This window comes from Phocoena sinus, chromosome 1 (assembly GCF_008692025.1).
Source record: "Phocoena sinus isolate mPhoSin1 chromosome 1, mPhoSin1.pri, whole genome shotgun sequence".
In the NCBI taxonomy this organism is placed as follows: domain Eukaryota; kingdom Metazoa; phylum Chordata; class Mammalia; order Artiodactyla; family Phocoenidae; genus Phocoena; species Phocoena sinus.
The window spans coordinates 33,427,664-33,454,574 of NC_045763.1; the positions used below are offsets into that span (position 1 = coordinate 33,427,664).

General features: G+C 46.8%; 1 protein-coding gene across 4 annotated transcripts in view; it reads left to right on the forward strand.

Annotated features, from left to right (window-relative positions):
- Positions 1-1,198: 1,198 nt before the first annotated feature.
- The window catches only part of CTPS1 (CTP synthase 1), a 30,703-nt gene continuing 4,990 nt past the window's right edge, over positions 1,199-26,911 (forward strand). For 2 of the 4 annotated variants that reach the window (XM_032650335.1, XM_032650345.1), the window contains exons 1-14: positions 1,199-1,334; positions 4,673-4,851; positions 6,789-6,959; positions 9,720-9,820; positions 10,580-10,696; positions 13,431-13,514; positions 13,996-14,076; positions 17,437-17,588; positions 18,687-18,819; positions 21,568-21,656; positions 22,477-22,571; positions 23,255-23,317; positions 25,401-25,444; positions 26,684-26,780. In XM_032650335.1, the coding sequence (XP_032506226.1) occupies positions 1,240-1,334; positions 4,673-4,851; positions 6,789-6,959; positions 9,720-9,820; positions 10,580-10,696; positions 13,431-13,514; positions 13,996-14,076; positions 17,437-17,588; positions 18,687-18,819; positions 21,568-21,656; positions 22,477-22,571; positions 23,255-23,317; positions 25,401-25,444; positions 26,684-26,780 (1,501 nt within the window). In that variant the 5' untranslated portion in view covers positions 1,199-1,239. Of the gene's footprint in view, positions 1,456-4,672; positions 4,852-6,788; positions 6,960-7,182; positions 7,249-9,719; positions 9,821-10,579; positions 10,697-13,430; positions 13,515-13,995; positions 14,077-17,436; positions 17,589-18,686; positions 18,820-21,567; positions 21,657-22,476; positions 22,572-23,254; positions 23,318-25,400; positions 25,445-26,683; positions 26,781-26,911 lie in introns of those variants that run through there. The other 2 variants (XM_032650355.1, XM_032650363.1) reach the window with 2 other exon arrangements.

Genomic DNA, 26,911 nt, shown 5'->3' on the forward strand with positions numbered 1-26,911 from the left:
AGTGAGGGGCTAATTTTATATCTTCTACAGCCCCTTCGTTACTTCGACAAGTATGTTCTCAGTGTCTATCATGTCCCAGGCACTTTGATAAACACCAAATGTTTCTTGAAAGAAGTGTGGCTGTAAAACACCCGAAGCATGTTTTAGGTCTGGAGCTGAGTGCAGCTTGCAGAGCAGAAGTGGTGATTCAGACAGAAGAAGCCAGAAGCCTCTCTTTGGGGCCATTGCAGAAATCTCCTAACTGGTTTCTTGGAATCCATTTGGTTGAGTCATTTTCCTGAAACACAAGTCTGATCAGGTCACACCTTTTCTTTACATCCCTCAATGATGGTATACAAGAACTTGTGACAAACTGCTTCTAAGGAAGAAAACAGAACACTGGGATGCAGAGACTTACTTTTTAAGTATACACTTGTATAGTGTTTGGAGAAAAAAACATATATTCACTATTCAAAGCAAAACCAAGCCGCCTCCTGAAAAAACTTTATGGCTTTCCACTGCCCTTAGGGGGAAAGAAAACCCTTGGTCTATAATGCTCTGCGCAGTGTGGCCACGCCGTATTGATTTCTCTTCCTTTGGCTCTCTCCAATGCAGCGACACTGGCCTCCAACTCGGCTGGGCGACTGAGGCTTTCACACCGGCTTTTCTTTCTGCTTCTCTCATTCTTACTCCCATTCAGATAAGGAAGGAGCCAGCGCCCAGCCGCCGTCTTGGCCTTCCCTGTAATAGAGGCGGAGAGTGACACTGTCAGCATCCCTTGGTTCAGAGGGCGCCGCGTGAGAGAGAGAGATGGGTTGGGGTCGCACCACCTTGCCCACAAGGTCGGACGGTTCAGGGACACGGTGTGATGGATCTCGCCTCTCCTAGAAGGCCTTTGCGGGGTGGGGGCTGGAGCCAGGCGATGTATTTGCCAGGTGTGAGTCAAAACATGGTCTCCTCCCCCTCAAAAGAGGAAACCTGAACCACTGGCTGTGACCAAGGCTACAAGGCAAAGACGCCATGACCTGCCCCGTCTCGTACCTCTTGCGTCTGCCGGGCACCAGCAGCGCTGGGAAATTGATCCGGAGAAGCAGGCAGCACTGCTAGCAAAGCACGCCGGCCTCGCGCCGGCGCACTCCGGACCCTGAGTCCGGCGCACTCAGGTCCCGCCCTGGGGCGGGCCCGCGCCCCCCCCACCCCGCCCCCCGCCTCTGCGTGCGCACCGCCTAGAGCCCGCCTCCGTGAAAGACTGCCCGGCGCATGCGGTCGGGCTGGTGCACTGGCTGCCGGGGGCTCAGCGTGAGCGTCACCCTCTCAGCTCTTAAGCCGACGGCAGGATTTAAAGCCGGCCTCAGGTAGGCTAACTCCAGGGATCCCGCGGGAGCTGTTCTTCCGTGCAGGAGTCGGAGGCAGGAGCAGAGCCCGGCGCGGGACAGCCCCACCGCCGGTGACAGACACAGCTCCCACCAATCAGGGGTGAGGTGGCCCGCCGGCCTGCCCAATGGGCTGCGTGCCTAAAGGGAGTGGGGCGGGCGGCCAGGCCGGCGAGGAGCCGGCTCCCGCGCACGGGGCCGCGTGGCCGGGCGCCGCCGGGGAGACCGGCCGTGGGGGGCGTGGGGCGGCGGGGGAAGGCCGCGGGTCCCGGGCTGCGGGTCCCGGCAGCGCCCATTTCAGCGCGGCCTGGCTCGCCTGACCAGGGTGCCAGGGTGGCTCGTGGGACGGAGAGGGCCGTAGAGGCTCGGGAGCCCCCTCTGCCCAGCCAGCCCCAAGCGGCTCGGCGGTCGCCGCTCCATTCGGGCTGCCGCGGCCCTCGCCCCCCAGCGTTAAGGCACGGCCTTAGCTTCGTTGGAGGGGGATCAAGGTCCGAGCCACGCCCGCCGCGGTGGGGGATGGGCTCGGCGGCCTGGCTGCGGCCCCCTCCGGCGCGCCCGGACTTAGGCGGGCGGAGGGGGCCTGGGATCTCGCGGAGCCGGACGGCCTCCAGGTGCTGGGGAAGGGTCGGCTTCGGCCCACAGCTGGCCTCCTTACTTACCGGCCGCCCAGAACGAAGATGCTGCATTTTAAAGAAGTTCACTACGTGTGCGTGGCGCACTTACGTCCACACTCATTATAATTTTGAATCCTCAGCAGTTATGTGACACAGGCGATGCGGAGATTCTCAACCCCGTTTAACGGATGTGAGGACTTGGGCTTCAGGCGGCTTCTGTGACTTGACAGGTCCCAGTACACAGGTGGTGGAGCTGGAACTGGATCTCGGCATTTAATAACAACATCTTTGTTGTTGTGTCATCTTTGATGAATTCCTTTGATGCATCTTGATTTCTGTTACTTTTGTGCTTGAAAACCTTCCCATGTCTCTCATCACCTTCAGACTAAAGTTCAGATTGAGCACTCAAGTTGCCCCATGATTTGGACCCTTGCCTAAATTTCCTATTTATTTCCCACCATCTCCCCCTCACCCCCAGTCTCTTTCCTTGGCCCTCCCTCTGTGTTCTGTAGATAGCTGTACCTTCCTGTCCACTCTCTTCCCTTTCCCTTAAAGGCCGTTGCAAGTCTCAGGTCAACACAGCAGCAGCCATCTGGTTCCTCTCCTCCCTTCACTCCTCTCATCTTTCTCTGATGGGCCATGGTCCTTACCCTGGTCTTGCCACTGAAAGCTTTCTGCTCTCTCTTCTTTTCCATTTATACCTGTCACACATCATCCCTCTGCTTCCTACCATCACTGGATTACTCATTTATTTGTAAATGTTCTGTCTCTCTAAATGGACTGCAGCTTGAGCTGTGGGCCCAAATCTGAGTAATTTTTGTAGTCCCCGAAGTGTCTAGCACAGTAGCACTTACCTACAGGGTAGTCCATACATGGGGGTGACTGGGTCACATCAGCCTCTCCTGCCTGGCCTCTTGAGTACATTAGAATATTTATTGCAGGGCACTGTGGGGGACTGCAGGCATCTCCCCTAAAGAGAGGTGTTGTCTTAGAGTAAAATTGGGGCCAATCAAATGCAAATGGATGAGATGAGTCTTCTATAGAAGTAACCCACTCTATAACCCACGCAGGATGGCTGAGGAATTTCTGGAACATCCAAAATTTAGTCAGTGAGTCCAGGGTGTGGTCTCAGGGATATGCCTGATTAGGATGTCTCTAAAATGTAGCCAGGTCTGATGTTCACATGTCAGTAAGGCACTGTTCAGCTGTGAAGTGACAGAGCAGTGTTTCCCCCAAATATTAGGGACTTGGGGTCAAACAAGTTTAGGGAAACTGCTGACTGTATATCCCTTTTGGGAGATCACAGTGCACATTAGCTTATTAAAGGCTCCCAGAGGTCTTGCATTAAAGAAACCAGTTGAAAAAAAAAAAAAAAAGAAACCAGTTGACTGTTTAACCAGCATTTCTCTGATTTATTTGTCCATAGAGCCCTTTTTGGGTATCCCACATGCATTTTGACGAAACCGAGGAGCATGCTTTTGGGAGTGCTGCAACAGAGAATAGAAAGAGCGGGACCTGGGTGGGTCTTTTCCTTGCTGTCTGAGGGGGGAAGACATTCTGAGCATTCTCAGCTCTATGCCAAGGATGTTTATTTCTGCCTTGGGGAGGAGCAGAGCGGAGCAGGGAGGTGGAATGCTTCAAGCAGAACTGCCCAGTTTCCTTGTTCCCTTCTTAGCTTATTTTTATTATAATTTGGCTTCACAAGAAGTGTTCCCAGAGGAGGAAAATGTCCCAGACCATATGCCAAAGCAAGCATTCTCTTCTCCTTGCGATTGTGTTTCTCATTTTGATCACATTTGGGTGTACTGACCAAATGCTATTTCTGAGCCTCCAGAACCGGGGCCAGTGATCAGTTCTCCCTGGCGAGCCTGTCGCTGTCTGTCTGCTCACCTCTTGCCCCTGCTGTTCTTGCGTCCATCCATCTCTTTTATCTCTCATGAAGTCTGTTTCTTCCATTCCCTGCCACAACTGTCTGGCTCTTAGGATTTAATCTAATCTCCCCTCTCTTTGAGTCCTCTGCCCATTATGTGCTCAGACTGGTTTATTGTCGGATGTCCGTTTCCTCCAATATATATAGTCTCTCTTCATGGCATACCTGGGAGAGATTGCTGGCAAGGAGCAAGTTATTACATTTCAGAGGAGAGCTACCTTTAATTAAAAGATCTTTAGTTTTAACTGCTACTCCTTTTAAATGTTGAAGTTCTTTTATGCGGTCTTCCATAACCTAGAGGAGCTGTGTTTTCTTGGCGATAAATTTTAGTTTAGCCAAAGACATTATCTCTTTCATGGGGAATTGGAGTGCTCATCCAGGTTTGAAATTTTTTTCTCCATGTAGGGAAAATAATGAAGCACCTGCCTGACAACCCAGTGTCTGGCGGCAGTGTCAGCCAGCATTGGGGGCATAATGTTCTATCAACAGAGCTGCCTTTTTTTAAAAATTATGTTGGCTGTCAAGGTTGTTAGCTGTCAAAGTTTTAAACAAAAGCTGCATTATTTAATTAGCAGTTGTTTTTCAAGTCATACTTGACTAAAGCCATTGAGTGATCCAAGAAACATTTGTTAGGATCCCATATAACAACCTTCCAAAGTCATGTGACAGATAGGGAAACCGAGGCTCCTAGAGGCTTCATAGCTGGTAAGTGGCAGAGCCAGGATTTGAACCCAGATCAGTTTGATTTGTTGAGGTATGTTTTTTCTTTTTCCCAGGTCAACAAGTAAAATGAAGTACATTCTAGTTACTGGTGGTGTCATATCAGGAATTGGAAAAGGAATCATCGCCAGCAGTGTGGGCACAATACTCAAGTCATGTGGTTTACATGTAACCTCCATTAAAATTGACCCGTATATTAACATTGATGCAGGAACATTCTCTCCTTATGAGCATGGTAAGCAAAATGCATTTCTTTTTTCTTATTTAAAAATAATTATGTAATATGCGAGAGAAAATCTCAGCCCCTGGAAATTGTGTGTATTTTGCATTCCATGACCTCCACTTCCTGCCTTCTGAGAGGGGTCCTTAGCATAGCAGAGTGATGCTTTTCTCAGTTGGACAGAGAAGAAGCAGAAATCTTAATAGGCAATGGAGTGATTAGAGTTCAGTGGTTTCTGTAATAGGAATGATATTTTAGGTAGCTGAATGAAAGTTTGTCTCTTCTCTTGAAGAAAGATATCTGGTGACACAGTAACTTTCTTCAGATATTTGAGAAGAGGGATTATGTTTATACTTTGTGGCCCCAATCTTTAGGAATAGGATGGGTGGATAGAAGTTGTAAGGCCATGGATTTTGGCCCAGTGTAAGATCTTTATAATAGTAAGTGCTCTCCAAAAGTGGGGTGAAGATTTTGTGAGTTCCCTTTGGTAGAGGTGTTCAGACAGAGGCCAAAGGACCACTTGTAGGGATTCAGGCAACGGATAGATGTTGAATTTCGATGATCTGTATGCTTGAGATTCTGTTTTGCTAACAGAGTTTGGATAGTAAAAACAAGCATCCTTCGAGGTGAGTGAAAAGGAGAAACCGTTAAGGTGGGGTAGGAAAACAGCACTCTACTTCCTTGTTATTGCTGATTACTACCAACTGTGTGATGAGTAACTGTGTCTGAATCGCCTAAGAGTAATTTCTTAAAATTGGGGGTAGATGTACTATTGAGACATGTTAAAAAATACTTCTCAAGTATTTTATTTATTTGTTTGTTTGTTTGTTTCTTTATTTTTGGCTGTGTTGGGTCCTCGTTGCTGTGCACGGGCTTCCTCTAGTTGCAGTGAGCGGGGGCTACTCTTCGTTGCGGTGCGCAGGCTTCTTGTGGTGGCTTCCCTTGTTGCGGAGCACAGGCTCTAGGTGTGCGGGCTTCAGTAGTTGTGGCACGTGGGCTCAGTAGCTGTGGTTCGTGGGCTCTAGAGCTCAGGCTCAGCAGTTGTGGCGCACGGGCTTAGTTGCTCCGCGGCATGTGGGATCTTCCTGGACCAGGGCTCGAACCCACATCCCCTGCCTTGGCAGGCGGATTCTTAACCACTGCGCCACCAGGGAAGTCCCTCAAGTTTTTAAATTGTTTTCATACTCCTACTTTCTAATGTGAGGTAAAAATCTATGAGTGTCATCAGAGCAAAAATCTTTATGTAATAAATAGTGTCAGGAAGGATGGAAAAAATTGGAGCAATATTTCAGCATTCCTGAGAGCAGAGGATGAGGGAAAAACAAGACCATTTTTACTTTCCTATTTTGGGGATTGTCTCCCATTGTGATGGTAGGAAGGCCCCGTTTGGGGCAGAATTTCTAGAATGACATTTCAAGGAATGATTGTTAAACAAAGGAATAGTAGGAAACTTGAGCAATTTCACACCTTTGTTTTGGACTAAAGTGTGGCCCAGAAGCCGGTTTTTATAATCAACACGACTGTAACATATATACCTTGTTTAAGTTTTTGGATCAAATCCTACTTTTATCACATTCAAACCTTTCTCTGCTCAGGTAGGAGACTTGAGACAAAAGTTCTTTTTCTTTAGGTGGCGGATGCCATACCATGTAAAGTTCCCTGTGTCTTGCTTGGCTGTAGTTTCCTTCTGTTCATTCCATGCTGTTTCATGACAGAATCTTCTAATTCAGACTGAGTTTGGCGATAAACTGGAAGTATGGAGTTAACCTTTTGCAGAATGATTGGCGATTTTTCTTTCTTGTCATATTTACTTTTCTGGAAATAAATTTCCCTGCTTCCTGTCAAGTTTATGCAGACTTGGTTCTTTTCAAGTGTTTATATTTGGGAACTCAAGTTGTGCCATGGTATTTGTATCTTTCACCCACCCTAACCATTATCACTGTTCACTGCAGGTGAGGTTTTTGTGCTGGATGATGGTGGGGAAGTAGACCTTGACCTGGGTAACTATGAACGTTTCCTTGACATCCGCCTCACCAAGGACAATAATCTGACTACTGGAAAGATCTATCAGTACGTCATTAACAAGGAACGCAAAGGAGATTACTTGGGGAAAACCGTCCAAGGTAATACTGGATTTGCCTTCAAGGTTTAAAAGTCTTAGCCAGTTTAATTTCTTTTGTGTATAAAGATGTGCCTTTTATGCAGTTTCATCATGAAAGTATCAAGGTATTGTTACTGAACTATGTCTTCAGTTGAAAATTCAGAGTTGCATGGCTGTTTAACTTGAGTAGGCTCCCGCCTCTCTGTGAATGGCATTGAAGCTGACAGTCCAGCTTCATGATTTGGGTAATGAGACAGGCGTTAATACCCGTGGATGAAGATGGCCTGGAGCCTCAAGTGTGTGTTATTGAGGTTTGTTGAGTCTGTTTGGAGCTCCGTGGTACCTGCGCATGTGACCAGGTGTACATTTTCTCCTCCTTAGTCACCCACCAGCAACTGATAAGCCAGTTGCCTGTGAAACCCTTGACCCTCCTAAGGGCAGCGTGGCAGGTAAGGGCACAGTCACCATCACGTGGAGTGGCCGCACCATCGAAAGCAATACTTCGTTCACGCAGTTCTCCTTTTTCAGCATTTATACATTTGCTTAGTATGAATTGTACCGATAAGAGTGGCATGACGCATTCTCGTCTGTCTCTTGAGAAAGTCAGGTGACCCGACCTTCAGCTTTCCTCTGGCAGGAATGTTCATCCCTCTGAATGAGCATTTTTTGGTTTTAGTTTCTGTTGTTTTTCCACAGTGATGAGTGTGAAGTGATGACAGCAGCTAGGTGAGGGCGGTCAGCCAGACGGTGTATGTCGTGCATCTGGGACGTTCTGTGTATAGACAGGGAGAAGGAAAAGGACTCCCATTGTGTCCATTGGCCTTTGGGCTGGTCATGGGTTAGAGGGAGTCTGAGAAGCAGGTCTCTGGGTCCTCCTGAGCTTTCACCAGCGCAGCGTCTGTCTGTCTGCTGGGTGGAGGTTTTGCACAGCGATCATTTGAGGCTAGCGCTGCTTTTCAAAAGTGGGTGTTGGAAGGCCTCAGGTCTAGTATGATGGCATAAGTCCAGATTTGGGGGCTTGCTGAAGAGTGGCTCTCATCTGAGTTATGAGAATAAATCTGCTTTTGACTTTGGACTTTACTGGACTGAAGGCTGAGGGTCACGCTGACAGCTGTCTCTCCCCTGGGGCCACCCTGGCTGGATTCTGGGCTAGGGGGTCATGTGTAGGTCTTAGCTCTGCCACTTAACCAGCTTTGTGAACATGGGCAGATTACTTCCCCTCTTTGAGGTCTAATTTCCTTTTCTGTGAAATGGGGATAATAACAGTACCTACCTATCTGGGTTGCTGGGAGAATTAAAGGAGCTCAGTCAGTCGAGTGTTTCTCTTGAGTTCCCAACACACAGAACGGGATCAATTAGGAGTTGCAGTGATCTTGATCATACAGTTTGCTGTTCTAGGCCTCTAGTGTATTAATTCATTTATTCACTCATCAGCGATTTCTTGATGCCCAGTGTGGTCAGACCCTTGCTGATACTGGGAGTGCATGATGAACAAGCCCAGTGAGGCCGTTGTCCTCATGGAGGTTTCCTTCTGGGAGAGAAAAAACCAAACTGGTGAAGTGAGTTGTCTGATAGGAGCTGAGAAGGAACTAAATAGAGTGAGGAGAGAGAGAGAGAGAGAGAGAGAGAGAGAGAGTGGTGTGGAAGGCAGTCTGGACAGGTGGTCAGGGAAAGCCTCCAGGAGAGGGCGTTTGAGCTGGGAGGCCAGCCCTGGGAAGAGCAGAAGGGGTGCTCGGCGCGGACCCAGGGCCCCGGCTGCAAGGGGGCTGGTCAGGGACCAGGAGGGAGATTTCCTGCACTGAGACCAAGGGGCAGGTGGGAGAGGTGGGCTGCAGCCAGGTTCCACGGGGCCCCGTGAAGGGCCACGGCATAGAGGTTGCATTTTACTCAGAGCCGTGGGAGGCCATTCGGGAGTTTAAGCCTGGGAGTGGTGAACCCTGAGTTGCATTTTAAAAGACCACTTTGGCTGCTGTGTGTGGAACAGGTAATATCCTGTGCTTGAGGCACTGCCAGTTCTGTTACATAGCAAGTTAAACAGCAGCCTCTGCCCCTTAGGAGCTGGTCTTCTGAGCCCCACAACTGTGGTTTAAAAAACGCTGAGCCATGGCTGGGGTTGATGAGCACCGTCACGCAGGGGCCCTGCTCAGCATCTCACCAGTGCTCTATCGCTACATTTCCATGACTTCAGGAAGTAGAAGCTCTTACCTCCAGTTAACGGATAGGGAGGTCGAACTTATGAATAGTTAGGTAATTTGCCCAAAGACCCACACCTGACGAGTGGTGGAACTGAGACTTGAATCCAGGCATTCTGGCCCCAGATGCTGTGCTCCCGACCACTCTGCTGCACTTCCCTGTCTCTGCAGTAGATTATCTACCCTTGGGTAAACTGGAAATGTAATGGAACAGGGTCCTGGTGCTCTCTTGTCCTTGAAAAAGGGTGTGATATGCTCCCTCCCTCAGCACCCCCCCACACCCCCACCCCCAGCCGTAAGCAGTAGGAGTGGCCAGGGTAGACTCTGCTTTGAGGCCACTGCTCTGGGGTGGCTCATGTCACCCCTCGAGTCCCTACTTTCCTGTGGGGCTTCTAGTCACAACCAGGAAATCTGGAAGGGAGGCCGGGGGTAGTGTGATTTGTTAAGGGCATTTGAGAGGGGTCTCGAAAATATTGTTACGACCCACTGCTACTCTGTGGTTTGTTGTCACAAAGGGTGTGTCTGCCTCAATTGATGTGGATGGGACGGGATGGGACGTGTAGGTCACGTATGTCCTTTCTCTTCCTCAGTCGTCCCGCACATCACAGATGCAATCCAGGAGTGGGTAATGAGACAGGCGTTAATACCCGTGGATGAAGATGGCCTGGAGCCTCAAGTGTGTGTTATTGAGGTTTGTTGAGTCTGTTTGGAACTCCGTGGTACCTGTGCATGTGACCAGGTGTACATTTTCTCCTCCTTAGTCACCCACTAGCAACTGATAAGCCAGTTGCCTGTGAAACCCTTGACCCTCCTAAGGGCAGCGTGGCAGGTAAGGGCACAGTCATCATCACGTGGAGTGGCTGCACCATCGAAAGCAATACTTCGTTCACGCAGATCATAAGAGTGGCATGACGCATTCTCGTCTGTCTCTTGAGAAAGTCAGGTGACCCGACCTTCAGCTTTCCTCTGGCAGGAATGTTCATCCCTCTGAATGAGCCTGTTTTGGTTTTAGTTTCTGTACTCCTGCTTTGCTGATCCTAGCTGTTGGATCTCCGTGTTCCTGTGAAAACAGGAGACTCAAAAGTTCCAGCAGTTGGTTTATAACTGCTTTTTAATATAGAAGTTATTTATGGCTAAGTAGATAAGATTTTGATTTCTTTGCTTTGTGACTCTTCATACAAATAAAATTCCTAGTGCGTCTTTCACCTGACCGTTTTCTTGAAATGATGTGGAAAGATCCATGATAACCTTGGGGAATGTTGAACCTATCATAAAAAGTAATCTTTTAGCACAAAGAAAAACGTCCAGTGTCAGTATGTTAAATGACATTTTATAGGCGCAGGGAGTCTGCGTTACACTGTTACTGATCGTTGAATTGAGATGACATAGACACCTGAACCACAAAAGGAAGGCTTAGTGCTTAACCTCTAAATTAACTTTGTTCTTCTAGCTTGGTGGGACAGTAGGAGATATAGAAAGCATGCCCTTTATTGAGGCCTTCCGTCAATTCCAGTTCAAGGTCAAAAGAGAGAACTTCTGTAACATTCATGTCAGTCTCGTTCCTCAGGTAAGGCATTCAGAGCTTTACTTTGGGGGATGGAGAGGAGGGAGGAGAGGATGGTTTTCATTCCTTATCTGTTTCAAATATTTGAGGTGCAGGAAGCAGGGAATAAAACACTTCTTTGTGAATTTTAAATTATTATAATCATACTTTTGGAAAAGATCAAATGGAAAACATTTGGAAAATTAATCAGGGAAATTACAGTTAAAGACAGTGGGTTGCATGTGTCCATTTGTCTTTAATACGTGATGAAACTCCACTACAACTGGAGTAGAGGGAATTTCTTTTTAAGGCAAAAATTCACAAAGATAAAATACTCTGAATGGAGTCAGTAGTGACAAAAATTAGGCAGGCAGAAAGCAGATGGCCATGTAGAAATGGACTGAGCAGACCTGGGAGAGCTGGATTCTAAGCCTGCAGCGGAGAAAGCAGGGAAGCAACCCTGCTTGCCCTGCAGAACCCCAAAGACTCAGGAATGGGCAACACCGGGCACCTCTGGGGCTGGGGGTGGGACTCCTTATAACTGCCGTTTCAGAAGCACTTAGACCCTGGCATCCCCTTCCCTGTTATGCACAATTGGGCATCAGTCCCTCTCCCATCTTGGCAGAGAATGTAGGCTTTTTCTGGATGAGCAGGCACTAGGGACAGTGTGATTTCTGCTACTTGATTTGCAGGATCATCACAGCCAGGCGGGGACCGTCTACGTAGGAGATTGTAAGATTCTTCTTGGGGTATGCAACTAACCCAGGAGAAAACACACTGCCCTCAGAGGCTCCTCAGTGAAAACAGACCAGCCAGATTCCCGCAGTGAGGACCCTGGTGGACAAGGTCACCCACTCAGAGAACTTCCGATTAGCTTTTAGAGTGAGCCGGCAGCCGGTGATCACCAGACATTTGGAGAAAGCATTTAGCGTGCAAGAGACCAGAACAACAGAAAAAACAGAGGAAATTGAGGCTCTGCAGGGAGTAGGAAAAGGAAACCTTAGAAAAAGAAAACAAAGCAACATATCATTAATATCCTCAGAATTAAGAGGAGATAAACTGCATCTGTTAAACAAGAGCTGGATACCTTAAGAAGAGAACATTCAGAGAATAGATAAGAATTCTTGGAAATTAAAAATTGGATAGCAGGAATGAAAAAGAAGTTTAAGGAAATACCCAGGAAGTAGAGAAGAAAGGTCAAGAGAGAGAAAATAGGAGAGAAAAGGCAAGAGAATTAGAGGCTGGTCTAGGAGTTCTGATCCAAATAATGGGATTTTCAAAAAAATAATAGAAATGGAGAGGGAAGTGTGATGTGAACCAGAGGTCAACAGACAGGCCAAATCAGCCCACCCACTGTTTTTGAAAATAAAACAGCTATGCCCATTTGTATTAAAACATTAATAAGAACCTACTGTATAGCACAGGGAACTCTACTCAATACTCTAATGACCTATATGGGAAAAGAATCTAAAAAAGAGTGGATATATATATATATATATATGTATAACTGTTTCACTTTGCTGTACAGCAGAAACTAACAACATTATAAATCAACTATACTCCAATAAAAATTAATTAAAAAAAAATCGGAGTTGGGTAGTTGTGACAGAGACTGTGGCCCACAAAACCTAAAATACTTATTGTCTGGCCCTTTATAGAAAAAGTTTTCTGATTCCTGATCTAAATAATTGAAGGAAATTTCCAGATAGGAGTTCCTAGATTGGAAGGGCCCACTGAACGCTCAGCCTATTAAATGAAAAATGACCCCCACCAAGGCACATTGTTGTGAAATTTTGGAATAATGGGGCAGAAATTCTAAAAAAAACTCTAAAGAAAAAAACCAAGAGTCATTATGGCATTAGACTTCAACAGCAATCCTGAAAGCTAAAAGCTAAAAGATAGTGAAGCTGTTTCCTTAAAAATTCTTAGGGAAAATGACTTCTAACTTAGAATTCTGTACCCAAAAAATGTATCTTTAAGTGTGAGAGGAGAATAAAGATAATTTAGTACATAGAAACTCAGCATATCAACAAAAAAAAACCAACCAAGGAAAACAAATAATTGGGCCAGAAAGGAAAAGTTATGGCACGTGGTTTTCATGGTACACAGTATGTAAATACTCAAAAGTATGTAAACACTGAAGAGGGATCATGAAATAGGGGTTGCATACACAGGGCAGGTGCGTGTAATGGGTGCAGGGGAATGAAAAGAGTGGATTCCTTACCCAACAGGAAGTCAATAGAAAACGCCTCAAACTGAATGTCAAAGAAGTAGCAGTAAAGCATACTAGGAGGATCATCCAAGAGTGGGAAAGTGAAGGACCTACGGTATAGCACAGGGAACTACCTTCAATATCTTGTAATAACCTATAATGGAAAAGAATCTGAAAAAGATATATATATATATATATATATATATATATATATATATATATATCACTTTGCTGTACACCTGAAACTAACATAACATTGTAAATCAGCTGTACTTCAAATAAAAAAAAAAGTGAAAGAGTGGCTATCTCTAGGGTTTGGAAAAGGGAAAGGGTAGATAGGGCTGCTACTACTGCTTTTAGGACAAACCGTACAGAACTACTTGACTCTCAAATATATGCATGTGTAACTTTGACAAAAATAAAAAATAAACTAGGTATATGGTCAAATTATCCATTTCCCTATTATGAAAAGAGGTTCGGGGAAAAGTCACAGCTGAAAATTCCTTTTCATAGAGAAATTAACTTTTTTTTCCTTCTGTAAAATAGCCAAGTTCAACAGGGGAACAGAAGACTAAACCCACCCAGAACAGTGTTCGGGAACTCAGAGGGCTTGGGCTTTCCCCAGATCTGGTAAGATTTCCTGGTTACCTCGTTTCAGAGTGATCTTATCTGTCTAATTAAGATCACGCCTCCATGGCAGCCAAAACCTTTTCTTGGCCCCCATTTAGTTAGCCGAGCCGATGATGGAGAAGTAGGGTTAGTGCTGAGTGAACTGGGTTGTGGTTTGCAAAGATTTTCTTACCTGGTGTGTGTGAGGTCCTGTCTTCTCCTCCCAGCCAATCATTCATTCTCCTGTCCCTCCTACCCAAGAACATCGGTTGAGGAAAACTCCAGTTGGCTCATTAATCTGTCTGTCCTGCCACTCTCTCATGTTTCTCCAACTTGGGATTTAGGAATTTCAGTTTTGAAAACAAGTAACATTTTTACAGTTTATGTGCATTGTGCCAGGAGTTAACATTTTCATCCAGCTTGACAATGTGGTGTCTACTTTAATTTCAGTCACGAGAAAAAACCCAATTTTGTAACCCCTTGTGTCCATCCAAATGTCTAGGTTGTGTGCAGGTGCTCAAATCCTCTCGACACGTCAGTGAAAGAGAAAATATCAATGTTCTGCCATGTTGAACCTGAACAAGTAAGTAGAAATCCCATCTTCACATAACTTATTTTTTGCTGCTAATTATCCTAATGTCTCTTAGCCAGTTTCATGAGCCTTGTTGGTATTTCATAATTTGAGACAGTAGACTGTTCTGTAGAAGAACTGACACCCACCGGCCCTGTGATTCTCCATCACCTTATTTTCTGTGGTTCCCCGAACATCTTTTACCTCTCCTGTCTGTCCCCGCTCCTCGTACTGTTTGCTCCAGCCATGCGGAGTGGGTGTTCCCCTGTCCCTGTAGTAGGCCTGGCAATCTCCTATTCATTTTCATCCTTTGGGGCCCAGCTAGGACACAGTATTGTCTGAGTAGCTTTACCTTCCAAACCTCCTCAAACCTCAGGATTAATCTTCTCTGAGTGACTTGTGTGTCTCACAGGTCCTGGTGGTAAGCCTGTCATACTGCCCCTTCCTGTGTGTCTGTGTGTTCGTCCGTGTTTGTCTCTCCTCATAGACTGAGCTTCTTGAGGGCAAGGATCACTTTATTCAACTTTATATTCCTGTTGCCTGCTGTCTAAGGTGTTGTAGGCCCTAAACATATAGTCTTTTTTGTTATTTGTGCTAATGGAGGTTACCTATGGTACAGGAAATTCAACATTTTGGAACCTGTGATATTTCTTAAGTGTGGTGCGTGTAATGGAAATTCCAGTGGTGGTAAGTTGAGATTGTGGCTTTGATCAAGTTTGGCTGAAGGAGAGTAGAAGGGAAGTTGAGGTCAAGGAACGTATGATTAGGTTATGGATGGTTTGTTCTACTGCTAGGTTATTTGAGGATCAGGAGACTAAGCGGGGAGCCCACCTGGCCTAGAGAGGAGTGGATGAGGGAGCAGGGTTAAAATAAGAGAAATCCAGGCTTCTTTGGTGGCGCAGTGGTTGAGAGTCCGCCTGCCGATGCAGGGGACACAGGTTCGTGCCCCGGTCCGGGAAGATCCCACATGCCGCGGAGCGGCTAGGCCTGTGAGCCATGGCCGCTGGGCCTGCACGTCTGGAGCCTGTGCTCTGCAATGGGAGAGGCCACAACAGTGAGAGGCCGGCGTACCGCAAAAAAAAAAAAAAAAAATGGATCTAAAATAAGAGAAATCCATTCACAAGGCTTCTAGGAGTATGGGAGAGAATATAAAACAATTAAAGTCATTGCCCTGGCATTAAAGTGAATAGAGCAAGAGGAAAGCCTTTGACTATTAGAAGCAGCTGTCCTCTCCATCTCCACGATGGCTCAAGCTTCAGGGTGTGAGGGTAGCCTGACACCTGAGATCAGTGTTCCTGGACACGATGCCTGAGCCAGGAGCCCATCAAAGGGCTTCTGCTTCGTACTAAGTACATGGAACATCAGAGTACTCTCATTGTTATGAACAGCCTTTTTCATGCACTTCAGTTATTTTAGATATTTCTGTCCCAGCAAGTGAAGGTGATTCAATTCTATAATAGAATAGGTTATCATTAAAATTAGTTACTATTAAAAAATGTGACAGTTGTTTCTATATTTAAATTGGAACTTCACATCTTTTGCCTATTTTTAATTGGGTTGCTTATCCCATTGAGTGATAGGAGTTCTTTATATATTCTCAGTGCAAGTCTTTTATCAGATATATGATTTGCACACTTTTTTCTCCCAGCTTGTGGTTTGTCTTTTCATTTTCTTTTGTTTTTTTTTTTTGTCTTTTCTTTTTTTAATTGAAGTATAGTTGATTTATAATGTCGTGCTAATTTCAGGTGTATGTCTTTTCATTTTCTTAATGGTGTCTTTGGGAGCATAAAAGCTTTTACATTTTGATGAATTCCCAGTTTATTCATGTTTTTCTTTATAGGTTGTGCTTATGGTATCATATCTAAGAACTCTACTTAACCAAGGTCATGAAGATTTTCTTCTGAAGTTTGATAATTTTAGGGCTTAACACATAGGTCTAGGATTCATTATGAGTTAATTTTTATGGATAGTAACTTTTCAGTAAAATTTGCAATTCATCTTTTTGCATGTATAGATATCTAGCTCTTCCAGCTCCATGTGTTGAAAGAACTTTCGATAATATTCTACAATTTTCTTTTTAAAGGTGGTTTTTAGGCTTATATATCTTCGTGAATTGTGTTTTAAATTTATTTATAGGTATTCATAATTTTTGTTACTATGTGAATGGTGTATTTTTAAAAATTATATTTCCTGATTAAATAAGACCCATGTATAGGAAACCCTGCTGACTTCTGCCCATTGATCTCAAGCTTAGCAACCTTACTAAAATTGTCAGTTCTGAGTTAAAAAATCTTTTTTTTACTTTTAACTTTTTTGGCTGTGTTGGGTCTTCGCTGCTGTGCGCAAGCTTTCTCCAGTTGTGTCGAGCGGGCTTGTCACTGCGGTGGCTTCTCTTGTTGCCGAGCATGGGCTCTAGGCCCGCGGGCTTCAATAGTTGTGGCTCACGGGCTCTAGAGCGCAGGCTCAGTAGTTGTGGCGCACGGGCTTAGTTGCTCTGCGGCACGTGGGATCTTCCTGGACCAGGGCTTAAACCCGTGTCCCCTCCATTGGCAGGCAGATTCTTAACCACTATGCCACCAGGGAAGCCCCGTTAGTTCTGATTTTTTGCCTGTAAATTCCCGTGGTTTTTATGGGTGAGCAGTTATATTATATGCAATTAGTGGCAATTTTTTCTTATTTTCCAATTCATGTACATTTTTTTCTTATCTAATTGTAATAGCTAATATCTCTAGTACACTGTTGAATAGAAGTAGGGATTAGTGACCAGTTTTGCCTTGTTTCAGACTTTAAATATTAAGCATTAATATTAAATATCAAACCAAATGATGTTTGCTGTGGGGTTTTTATATTTTCACATTTTCTCTAACACTCCTAATTTACCAGGAATTGTTATTATGAATTGGTTTTGAATTTTTATTAAATCTGCTTCCACTGAGGTGATTTTCCCCCCCACTTTAATCTATTCATGTAGTGAATTCCACTGTTAAATGTAAGTGGTGTGGGGTGCAGCATGGGCTTTTGAATTTTTAGAAGCTCTCCCAGGTGATGCCAATGACAGCCAATTTTGAGAACCATTGTTCTTGGGACAGTTCCTACTTGGACATGATTTTTTTTTAACTAATTTGTGGTTTGGTTTATGAACTTTTTTTTTTTTAAGGATTTTTGCATCCATGTTCATAGGAGATTAGCCACTATGTATTCTATTCTTCTTGAGTCAGTTTGGTAATTTATATTTTTTAGAAAGTTGTCGTTTTCTTTGTTTTCAAATTTAAAACAGTTATTTTCCCAAGGTCCTAAGAGCTGGTAGGAGTCCGTCAGCCCAGTTAGTTTTTGTTTGTTTTAATTAACTAACCTTTGCTCATTTTTAAACAGGTGATCTGTGTCCACGATGTCTCGTCCATCTACCGAGTCCCCTTGTTGTTAGAAGAGCAGGGGGTTGTAGATTATTTTCTCCGGAGACTTGACCTTCCTATTGAGAGGCAGCCACGGAAAATGCTGATGAAGTGGAAAGAGATGGCTGACAGGTTTGCTTCATAATAAGGAGCTGGGAGTTCGAGCCTTCTTTCTTTTTTGTTTGTAGGAGCTCAGGGAATTCAGCTCTTTCTTGCTTGTTCTATCAACTCACACTAGAAAAGGCCTTCATGGTAAGGGGTGTAAAGAAAGGATCTTAGCCCTCATGTAGCTGCATCATGGATGAGGAAGTCCCAGTAGAGCTGGCCCGGGTCCCGGGTCTCAGGGAGTTCAGATCACACAGCTATCACCCTTGTGTCCCACGCAAGCAGGCCTCCTTGCGGTGGGTTGGCACTGGTATCCGAGGCCCACGTGGGTGGCTGGATGTGGCTGGAGCACTCCTGGCTGCTCCCAAATATCTGAGCTGTGTTTGGGAACACGCTGCTCACCCCATACTACAGAAGGATCGACAAGGGGGTCTGGTCTTTTCCTACTGCTGCTGTCAAAGCTCATCAGATTGAGAGCTGTCCCCACTCTGCTTGCCTCCTCGCCCTGTGATGCTTGCACAGCACCTCACAGATCTTCACACAGCGCCTCGGAGCACTGGGCGTGTGGTGTCGTAGCTGCCGAGTCAGCTGGATGGCACTAACAAGCATTTGTAGAGGGAGCATGCGTGCTGTTGTTCAGCGATACTTATTTTCATTTTGACATTTTCCCTTTCAGTCTGTGTCCATTTGCTTGTATATCATTATGCAGCCACAGTTTTATTTTTGTGTTACTAATTATACTTTATAATGAAAAATTTTAATGAGTATGGACTCTTGTGTGGATGCCCCATAATTTGACTGTTCCCTTCATCACATTAACTCTTGTGAATTGTCTGTGTTTGTTAATTTTTTAACTTAAAAAAAAAAAAAAGAAAACCAAATTTGGAACGGATTTTGAAGCTATCTCTTTGTAACAGGTTCCAAAATCCTACTTTCTTTACAAAGCCTGCCACGTTGATCTGAAAATTGCTTCCTCTTTACTGTTCAGTACATAGAACACAGACAGTAGTTGCTCCTATCATATTTTTCCCAGACATGTTTTTCTGCTCTTTAAAAGGTGATTTTGACCTCACGGGGGTATGTACATTCTGAGTGATTTGGTGTCTCTTGACCTTTGTGTGGTAGATATGATCGCCTGCTGGAGACCTGCTCTATTGCCCTCGTGGGCAAATACACGAAGTTCTCAGACTCGTATGCCTCCGTCATTAAAGCTCTGGAGCATTCTGCACTGGCCATAAACCACAAATTGGAAATCAAGGTGAGGAGGTGTCGCACAGGTACAGGGAGGCCGTCTCTACTCTCATAGGTGCTGCGTGCACACCTGCTTTATATTATTGGAGCTTAGCATTTCTTTTTTAGGAGTCAAAAGGATTTGTGGTTGGCTCCTGGCTGGGAGAGAAGAGCCGAGCATTTTCAGGAAATAAGAGAAGATGTAGTCAGAGTAGGATCCAAGAGAGTGAATCCTTGGATCTGAATGTCAAGTGACCCTGGGAATGGGGAGTCCTGGTGGCTAAGCATGCTGCACAATTGCTGGCACCTGTGCCAGTGTCCACCCCGTGGAGCTGGGAGGTTTCTCAGGAACAAGTGTCCAGTCACCCAGCCGAGGCCGGGAAAACGGGCAGCGCCTGGTGAACGGTAGTCACTGAGAAGAAGCTGAGCTGCTGGCATGTCAGGCTGGAGGCAGTGGAGTGTCGAGGTTCAGGGCAGGGGTTCCAGAGCCAGGCGGCCAGGCCTCCGAGGCTGTGTGATGCTGGGCAAGCTGCTTAGCCCTCTTTGGGCCTCAGTTTTCCCATCTTTAAAAAGGGTTGTCACAGGGCTCTTATGATAAGAATTGAATGAGTTCATATAAAGTGCTTAGAACTGTACCTGGCAGGGAGGAAGTACCATATGTGTCAGCTCTTCCACTTGTCCCTTTATACCTTTTTCCCAGCAAGGTAGCTCCCTGATGGAGCTTATTAGGAAGAGATGGAAATTAGAAGTGAAGTTGGAGCTCAGTGCTGAGGGGTATTGACTGGGGGGTGGAGGGGGCAGAGCTGATGGCCCCGAGCAGCTGCCCTCGCTGTTGGCACCGGGGTTGGCCTTCTACTTTCCAGGGGCTTCTCGGCATGAAAACGTGGCTTGCTTTATGCTGGTGAACAGGTGCCGAGAGGATGAGCTGTTATATGTGTTTTAAGAATCGTGGGATCTCATTAACCCTGCCCTGACTTATTTTTTTGCTAGTTCTTTCGATCATTCATTTATTTTATCTCCTTGGAGGTAGCCTGTGCCGATCATGTGTTAGATGGTGGTGGCCGAGAGGGGAATCCGAGTCAGTGAGGTCTCTCAGGTGTGAAGGGAGCAGGCAGAAGAGGGGGCGAACCTACCCTGGAAGACGTGTGATGAGGGGCCCGTGGGCAGGTTGGGAAGATGGATAAGGCAGCAGGGCAGGGCATTCCCGACAGCAGGGAGCGCATATCCAAGGACTTGGAGGTGTGGAATGGTTGGGAACTCAGTGGATGGAAAAGTGTGAATTGGAGGGTGTCTGGAGACAGGCTGGCGAGGGCCAGGTCATGAATCCCCTCAACTGGGCCACTCCTGGATTTTGCCCTGGGGTTCAGGGAAGTCACCGCAGGGTAATAGGAAGGAGCAGGAAAAAAACGAACAACCTAATAAAAAAGTGGGCAGAAGATTTGAACAGACACTTCATAGGAGATGCACATGATATACATGAAAAGATGCTCAACGCCTTCAGTTGTCAGGGAGATAAATGCAAATTGAGTCTCAGTGAGATGCCAACACCCACCCACCTGAGTGGCTGAGCGTGTCAGTGAGGGTGTAGGAGTGTAAACTGGTGCAGCTGCTTGAGGAAACAGTCTGGCGGTTTCATATGAAGGTAAACACACGCCTACTGTGTGTGACCCAGAAATCCCACTCCCAGATATTTACTCGAGAGAAATGAAAACATGTCCACCAAAAGAATCTATCTTTATACAAATGGACCAGTTAGTCATAACAGCCAAAATCTGGGGACAGCCCAGAAGTCCAGGACAAGTCGGTGGATAAACACGTCGTGTGGTGTATTCCTACAGTAGAAAAGTACCCTGCAGTAAAAAGGAATAAACTCCGTGGTGATACACAACAACACGGGTGAATCTCAGAGACATTGCACGGAGCTGAAGGCGGCAGACACAGAAGGCTGCACGCTGCATGGTTCCATTTGTCTGAAGTTCTAGAGGAGCTACAGCCTGCGGTGATGAAAACAGAGCCAGGATTGTCTGAGGCAGGAAGCAGGGAGGACGGTGTTTGCAGGGGGCAGAGGGAACTGGCGGGGGGGGGGGGGTGACAGGAACTTTCTGGATCTTGATCAAAATGGTGGTCGTACCTTTGTGTGCGTGTGGGACAAAACTCATGAAGTGCACACTTAAAATGCTTGTGTTTCATTGTGTGTAAATTATACTTCAACACAGTTGAGAAAAGTGAGAAGTGACCCAGGGGGAAGATGGACTGGGGGAGACATCTTGAACAGAGAGGACTTCAGGGTCTGCGCTAGCGGACTGAGTGTAGAGCGGATGGACAGCCAGAGTTGGGAATTAAATGATTTGGGAAGGAAACTCATATTTTAAAATATAAGAAAGATCTTAAAGTTTATTTTAAAAAGATTAGTAAGTGTAAATACATTAAGGTTGTTTTTTTTTTTTTTTTTTTTTTTATGCGTTACGCGGGCCTCTCACTGCCGTGGCCTCTCCCGTTGCGGAGGACAGGCTCCGGACGCGCAGGCCCAGCGGCCATGGCCCACGGGCCCAGCCGCTCCGCGGCACGCGGGATCCCCCCAGACCGGGGCACGAACCCGCGTCCCCTGCACCGGCAGGCGGACTCTCAACCACTGCGCCACCAGGGAAGCCCAAGGTTGTTTTTAAACTTTAGTTTAAAACTGGGAAAGATGGAGCGTTGGTAATACTGTTTAGAAATGGTGAGCGCTCAGGAGTCACGAGGCTGCTGCTTTTCTCTCCGCTCTGGCCGCTCCCAGTACATAGATTCCACGGACCTGGAGCCGAGCACCTTGCAGGAGGAGCCCGTGCGCTACCACGAGGCCTGGCAGAAGCTGTGCAGCGCTCAGTAAGCAGAACTCGCTACCTTTGCTTTCCAGGGGTTTGGGGTTTGTCTTAATGAACCAAGTGCTGTGCTTTCTTGTGCTGTTGGTAGGTAATCGGCTTGTTTCAATGTCTTTTAATTGCTGAAAGGACTACGTACATACTGGATGACTAAAGCCTCACAAAAATATGGCTTATCAGTTTCATTAAATGTGAAGAAAACGAGTTCTCATTTTATTGATAATGTTTACTGAATGCATCCATGGATAAGGCTTATTATTTAAAGGTGTTTCACCCAGAACATTTGCTGAGTACCCGTCAGTCGAGTCTCATAAATAGTTCGTTTTGGGCAGCTCTTGTCTACAATAGTAAAAAATCAAGCCTGAATATCTAGTTCACTAGAACAGCTGAATCTTACGGAGCCATACAGCCATGGTCAGTGTGGCATGCCGAACTGACCAGCAGAGGCCCCCTTCCTACTCAGGGGGAGCACTTCAAGCCAAGAGGTAAAAAAAAAATTGCAAACTTAAGGCAAGAATCCCTACCTGGGACAGATACTGTGCAGAGGTGGTATTACAATTATGTACAACATCTTTTTTTTTTTTTTTTCTTAACTGGTTATAAGCATTTTCTGATGTTAGTAAGAAAGTGGATGGTTTTGTGTGCATTTTCTAAGTCCATAGTGTTTCTGCACAGCTCATTGGCAGTGTTGAAATCACAGTCCTAGCCCCAGCAGCCAAGTGTGTGGAGTGACTTCATGGCACCAGTGTCTTGGAAGTGACTCCTTGGAGGGTTATTGTGAGCTGGACTGGAAAGGGGTGCTTGTGGTATGCTCTCTTGCACAGTGGGGTGCTGGTTCCAGGAGGATTTGGTGTCCGAGGGACTGAAGGAAAAATCCAAGCGATCTCCTGGGCTCGGAAACAGAAGAAGCCTTTTTTGGGTAAGGAGTAGGAAAGACAAGAAAAGGTGCCCCGTGGGAGCCTGTAAATAAAACGGAGATCATCGAAACCAAACATAGATGCCATCTTTCCAGATAGCAACTCAAGTATAGGCCTTTTTGGTTCTGTTTTTTGAGAAATTCCAACTGGTCTTTAAAAGGAAAATTTTAAGCTTTAACTCCACGTGGCTGTCATGGAATTTTGAGAGAATGAAATAGCAATTAGGAAATCTTGTCCATTTACTGAACCCAGCTGTTTGGCAGGACATGTGAGACTGCGTTTTATATGCTTATTTGGAACACCAGCTGTCTAATTGGGCAGAATGATTTTGGATGCTTCCTGGTGCTGTAAATTTTAGTCATTTCCAACACGACCAATCGTAACTGGGAACTTAATGAGAGAGGGTAAGAAGACTTGAATTTTAAAGTACTGAAGAGAATATTATTTATTTCTAAAATCGCATGACTTCTGAAACCTGGAATCATCATATACTCTTAGACCCCGTTTTTGAAATCTGGTACAGATAAAACATAGCAGGGGGTTGCATGTTTGTAGCAGGGAATTACGAGAGTTTGTAATTGGAATTCTGGGAACATTCAGGACACCAGGTCCACGTAGGCGGGTTGGAAATGTGGGAACTGACTTTTCAATGGAGTTTCATGTGTTTTTCCCCTCCACCTGCAAGGCGTGTGCTTAGGAATGCAGTTGGCAGTGGTTGAATTTTCAAGAAATGTGCTGGGATGGCAAGGTAAGTAAGTGTCTACTTAAAAATTTGTTAAATTCTCACTTCAGTGTTTCTGGCAGCTGTCGGGTGAGGGGGAGCCATGGAGGCCAGGCCTGGTTTCTCAGTACCTCGCAGATGCAGCTAGGGGAGCTGCTGAATTTACTGAGGGAAAGCGCTGTCCTCCAAGGGAACCGCCAACCACCGGAGGAGGGAACACAGCTGAGCAAGTCGCCTGGCTCCGCCCCTGCAGCTGCTGCTCTGGCGATGCCCGCACTCCTGTCATCACGGCCACCGTCCCTGAGCTGGTGTCCGGCAAGGAAACTAACTCTGGCTGGTGTGAGGCTGTGTGGTTATTATGAACTTGGGTGCTGGAGCTGGTCAGACCTGGGCTCAGATTTTGACTTTATCACTCAGGATGGGTGATTTTAGGCAAGTTACTTACTTAGTCTTTCTGGACCTCTGTTTCTTCTGTAAGATGGGGGTCATAGTGGTACCTACCTCACATGGTTGTAGGAATTGAATGAAATAATGCCTATAAATAGTCCCAGCACGGTGCCTGGCACTTGGGGAATACTCACTAATATTGGCGCCACGCCTCACGGACTGTATTACTGCGTCCAGACTGAGAACTCAGTGGTTTCCTGTTTCTCAGCACTCTTGGGGTTGAGTGGACTGGCTGTGTGGTTTTCTGCTCCACGTGGTGTGTCCGAGCTTGTCCTGTCCAGCGGGGACAGGGGTTTGGTCTCATCGTTCACTAATTCAGCTGAGCTTCCTCACAGCGTGGCGACTGCCTGGCTCCTGAAATGACAGGCTTGCTCTGCCGGCTTTTACCGAGGCTGCTCGTGTCCCACGGCCGAGCCCAGCCAGCGGGGCAGCGGGCCATACACGGCGTGAGCCCTGGGAGGCAGTGGCCCCATCGGGGCCGCCAAGGGAAGGGCCTGCTACAGGACCCTTATGAGCTCTAAGAAAACTCAGCGGAGCAACCCGAGGAATAGAAAGACCGCCCAGCTTGACCAGTATGATTCCCTGTGCCCAGCTGACCGTTAGGGCTGGGTTCACGTCACGTTTTTCACAGTAACCCCAAGGGAACGGTGGCTCAGTCCTGTAGGCATCATGCTCCCTGGTGCTGGCTTCTGAGCTCCTGGCAGGCACGGTCCTACCACCCGCCACCCTAGAGGTGGCCCTCGGGCACCCTGGACCCCTTCGCAGCCATGGTCTCCTGCTGCTGCACCCACTGGGGTCCCCGGGTGGATGAGTGACCTGGTGATGAGCTGACTCGCATCTGAGGCCTGGCCCTCGTGTAGGCCCCAGAGGGGAACGATGTCCTGCGTGTCGCACAGAAAGAGCAAGCAGGTGCGCAGTGCCAGGGACTTGGTTCTTTCCCTCTTAGTCTTCAGTGGTTTCCCTTATGGGTAGTCGGTAAATTCAGTAAAGGATAGAAAGGTTAATTTTTGATTTAGCTCTTGAGTGGGGCCGTTGGGTAGTGCTGAGGATGAAAGAAATGAAGAAACGGTGTTTGCCCGTTGAGAGAGACAGTCTGAGACGAGAAGTGAAAAGACCGAGACAACAATATAAGCCGTCAAAAGGATGCACTGTCTAAATAAGGATTTGGAGGTTGTGCCGTCGGTCTTGGCTTTCCGATTGCCCCACTTTGTGCAGCTTGACTTCCCAGAGAGCTACAGGTTTTTTTTTTTTTTTTTTTTTTGGCAGTACGCGGGCCTCTCACTGTTGCGGCCTCTCCCATTGCGGAGCACAGGCTCCGGATGCGCAGGCTCAGCGGCCATGGCTCACGGGCCCAGCCGCTCTGCGGCATGTGGGATCTTCCCGGACCGGGGCACGAACCCGTGTCCCCTGCATCGGCAGGCGGTCTCTCAACCACTGCGCCACCAGGGAAGCCCCGAGCTACAGGTTTAATGGGAAAAAATTCACCTGTGTTTGTGTGTCGAGTATCTTATATCTTAAAAATGTCATCCCTGGTTTTGGTTCTAATCACTGAATAGCTTTAAACTGAGGAGGGAAATTGTGATTTAGAGCTTAGGAATGAAACTTTAAAAAAAATCAGTTTTGTTGTAACTATTTTTATAACAAAGGTATTTTGGTTTCTCAGATGCCAATTCTACGGAGTTTGACCCTAACACCAATCATCCCGTGGTGAGTCCAGTGTCTGGAGCGTCTGGAAGGGGGTGAAGGGGCGTCGATGAAAGCGATTCAGGGTTGGAGGTGGGAAATGAGACCACTGGGTTCATTCCAAAGAACCCTGAGGTCCCGCGCTTTCAGACGTCCCAGATAGGGAGAACTTTTATTTTTCATCGTGTAGTCTCTCACTACTCCTCCCAGTCTGCCACAGAAAGTTTTTAAGACAGGTGCCACTGCAGCCTGATTAAAGTAATTCTCCACCCCTGCCCTCCTACCTCCCAGGAGCACTTTAGAACAATACTGACATGAGACACTTAGGCAGGCACTTATCATGTACCAGGCACCGTGCTCACTGCTTTGTATATATTAATTCACTTAATCCCCAACAACCCTCCGAGATGGGTGTTTTTTTAAAGAACTGCTGGAATTTAGTACTGATTGTTTGACGTAGGGCCCGAGCCCTAGGAGGCTGGCATTCCTCGTGTTATGTCTCCCATCAGAGGAATGTGGTTCAGTTGGGGACAGACAATGCCTTTATTCATCTTTGAATCCCCAGCCCAGGCGTGACAGGCCTGTTCTTGATACTGAGGATGTTGTGATAAACAAGGTGGACAAGACTCTTGACCTCAGGGCACTTGAAGAGCATTAGTATGTATTTATTGAGCTGAAATTGAACTTTGCTAATACTCAGACCTCGGGAAGAGAAGAGCAGAGGTTTTGAAGCGTGGGACCCTGGGGAGGTAGGGGAGCACAGAGAAGGTCTCCCAGGTCAGAAGGTGCTCGGGGGAGCGGGCAGTGGGCTGGGCTGTCACAGCTGGGGGGCCTCGGCCTCCGCGTCCCACAGATGTTCACCAAACTCTCCTGGTTCACAGCCAACCCCAGATGAGCATCCCTTTCCTCTGAGCAGCTGTCAGTCTAGTGGAGGAAACGTGTGCGCACATGTCTGGTTTGGTATCCACGCTGCTGTGTTAGTCTTTATTAGAACAGGCACTTAGGATCCAAAGTGTCGGGGCAGGAACGGCCAGGGGAGGGGGCAGCTGTGTCTGGTCCTGCGGTTCAGGAGGACGGGCTGAGGATTAAACACTTAGCCAACAAAGGTTTAAGAATGATCACTGGGAGGCCTTTTCCTCTGCAAGTGTCCCTTCTGAGGAAAGGCTGGGCCCCCTCACGGGCTCACATCGCTCGGTGCGGGCGGTCTGTCTCCTAACCGAAGCAGGGTTTGGTAGCACATGTTTGTTTTTGGAACGTCTCCAGGTCATAGACATGCCAGAACACAACCCTGGCCAGATGGGCGGAACCATGAGGCTGGGCAAGAGGAGAACCCTGTTCCAGACCACGAACTCTGTCATGAGTAAGAGCTGCCTCCCACGGGCCCAGCCTGTGGCTGGCACGTCCAGGACACACGTCTTGGTGCTGTGGCCAGGCTGGCGTTTTTGGTTTTGTTCTTACTCTTGAAGTTCTTTTTTCCTCTCCTGGTGACAC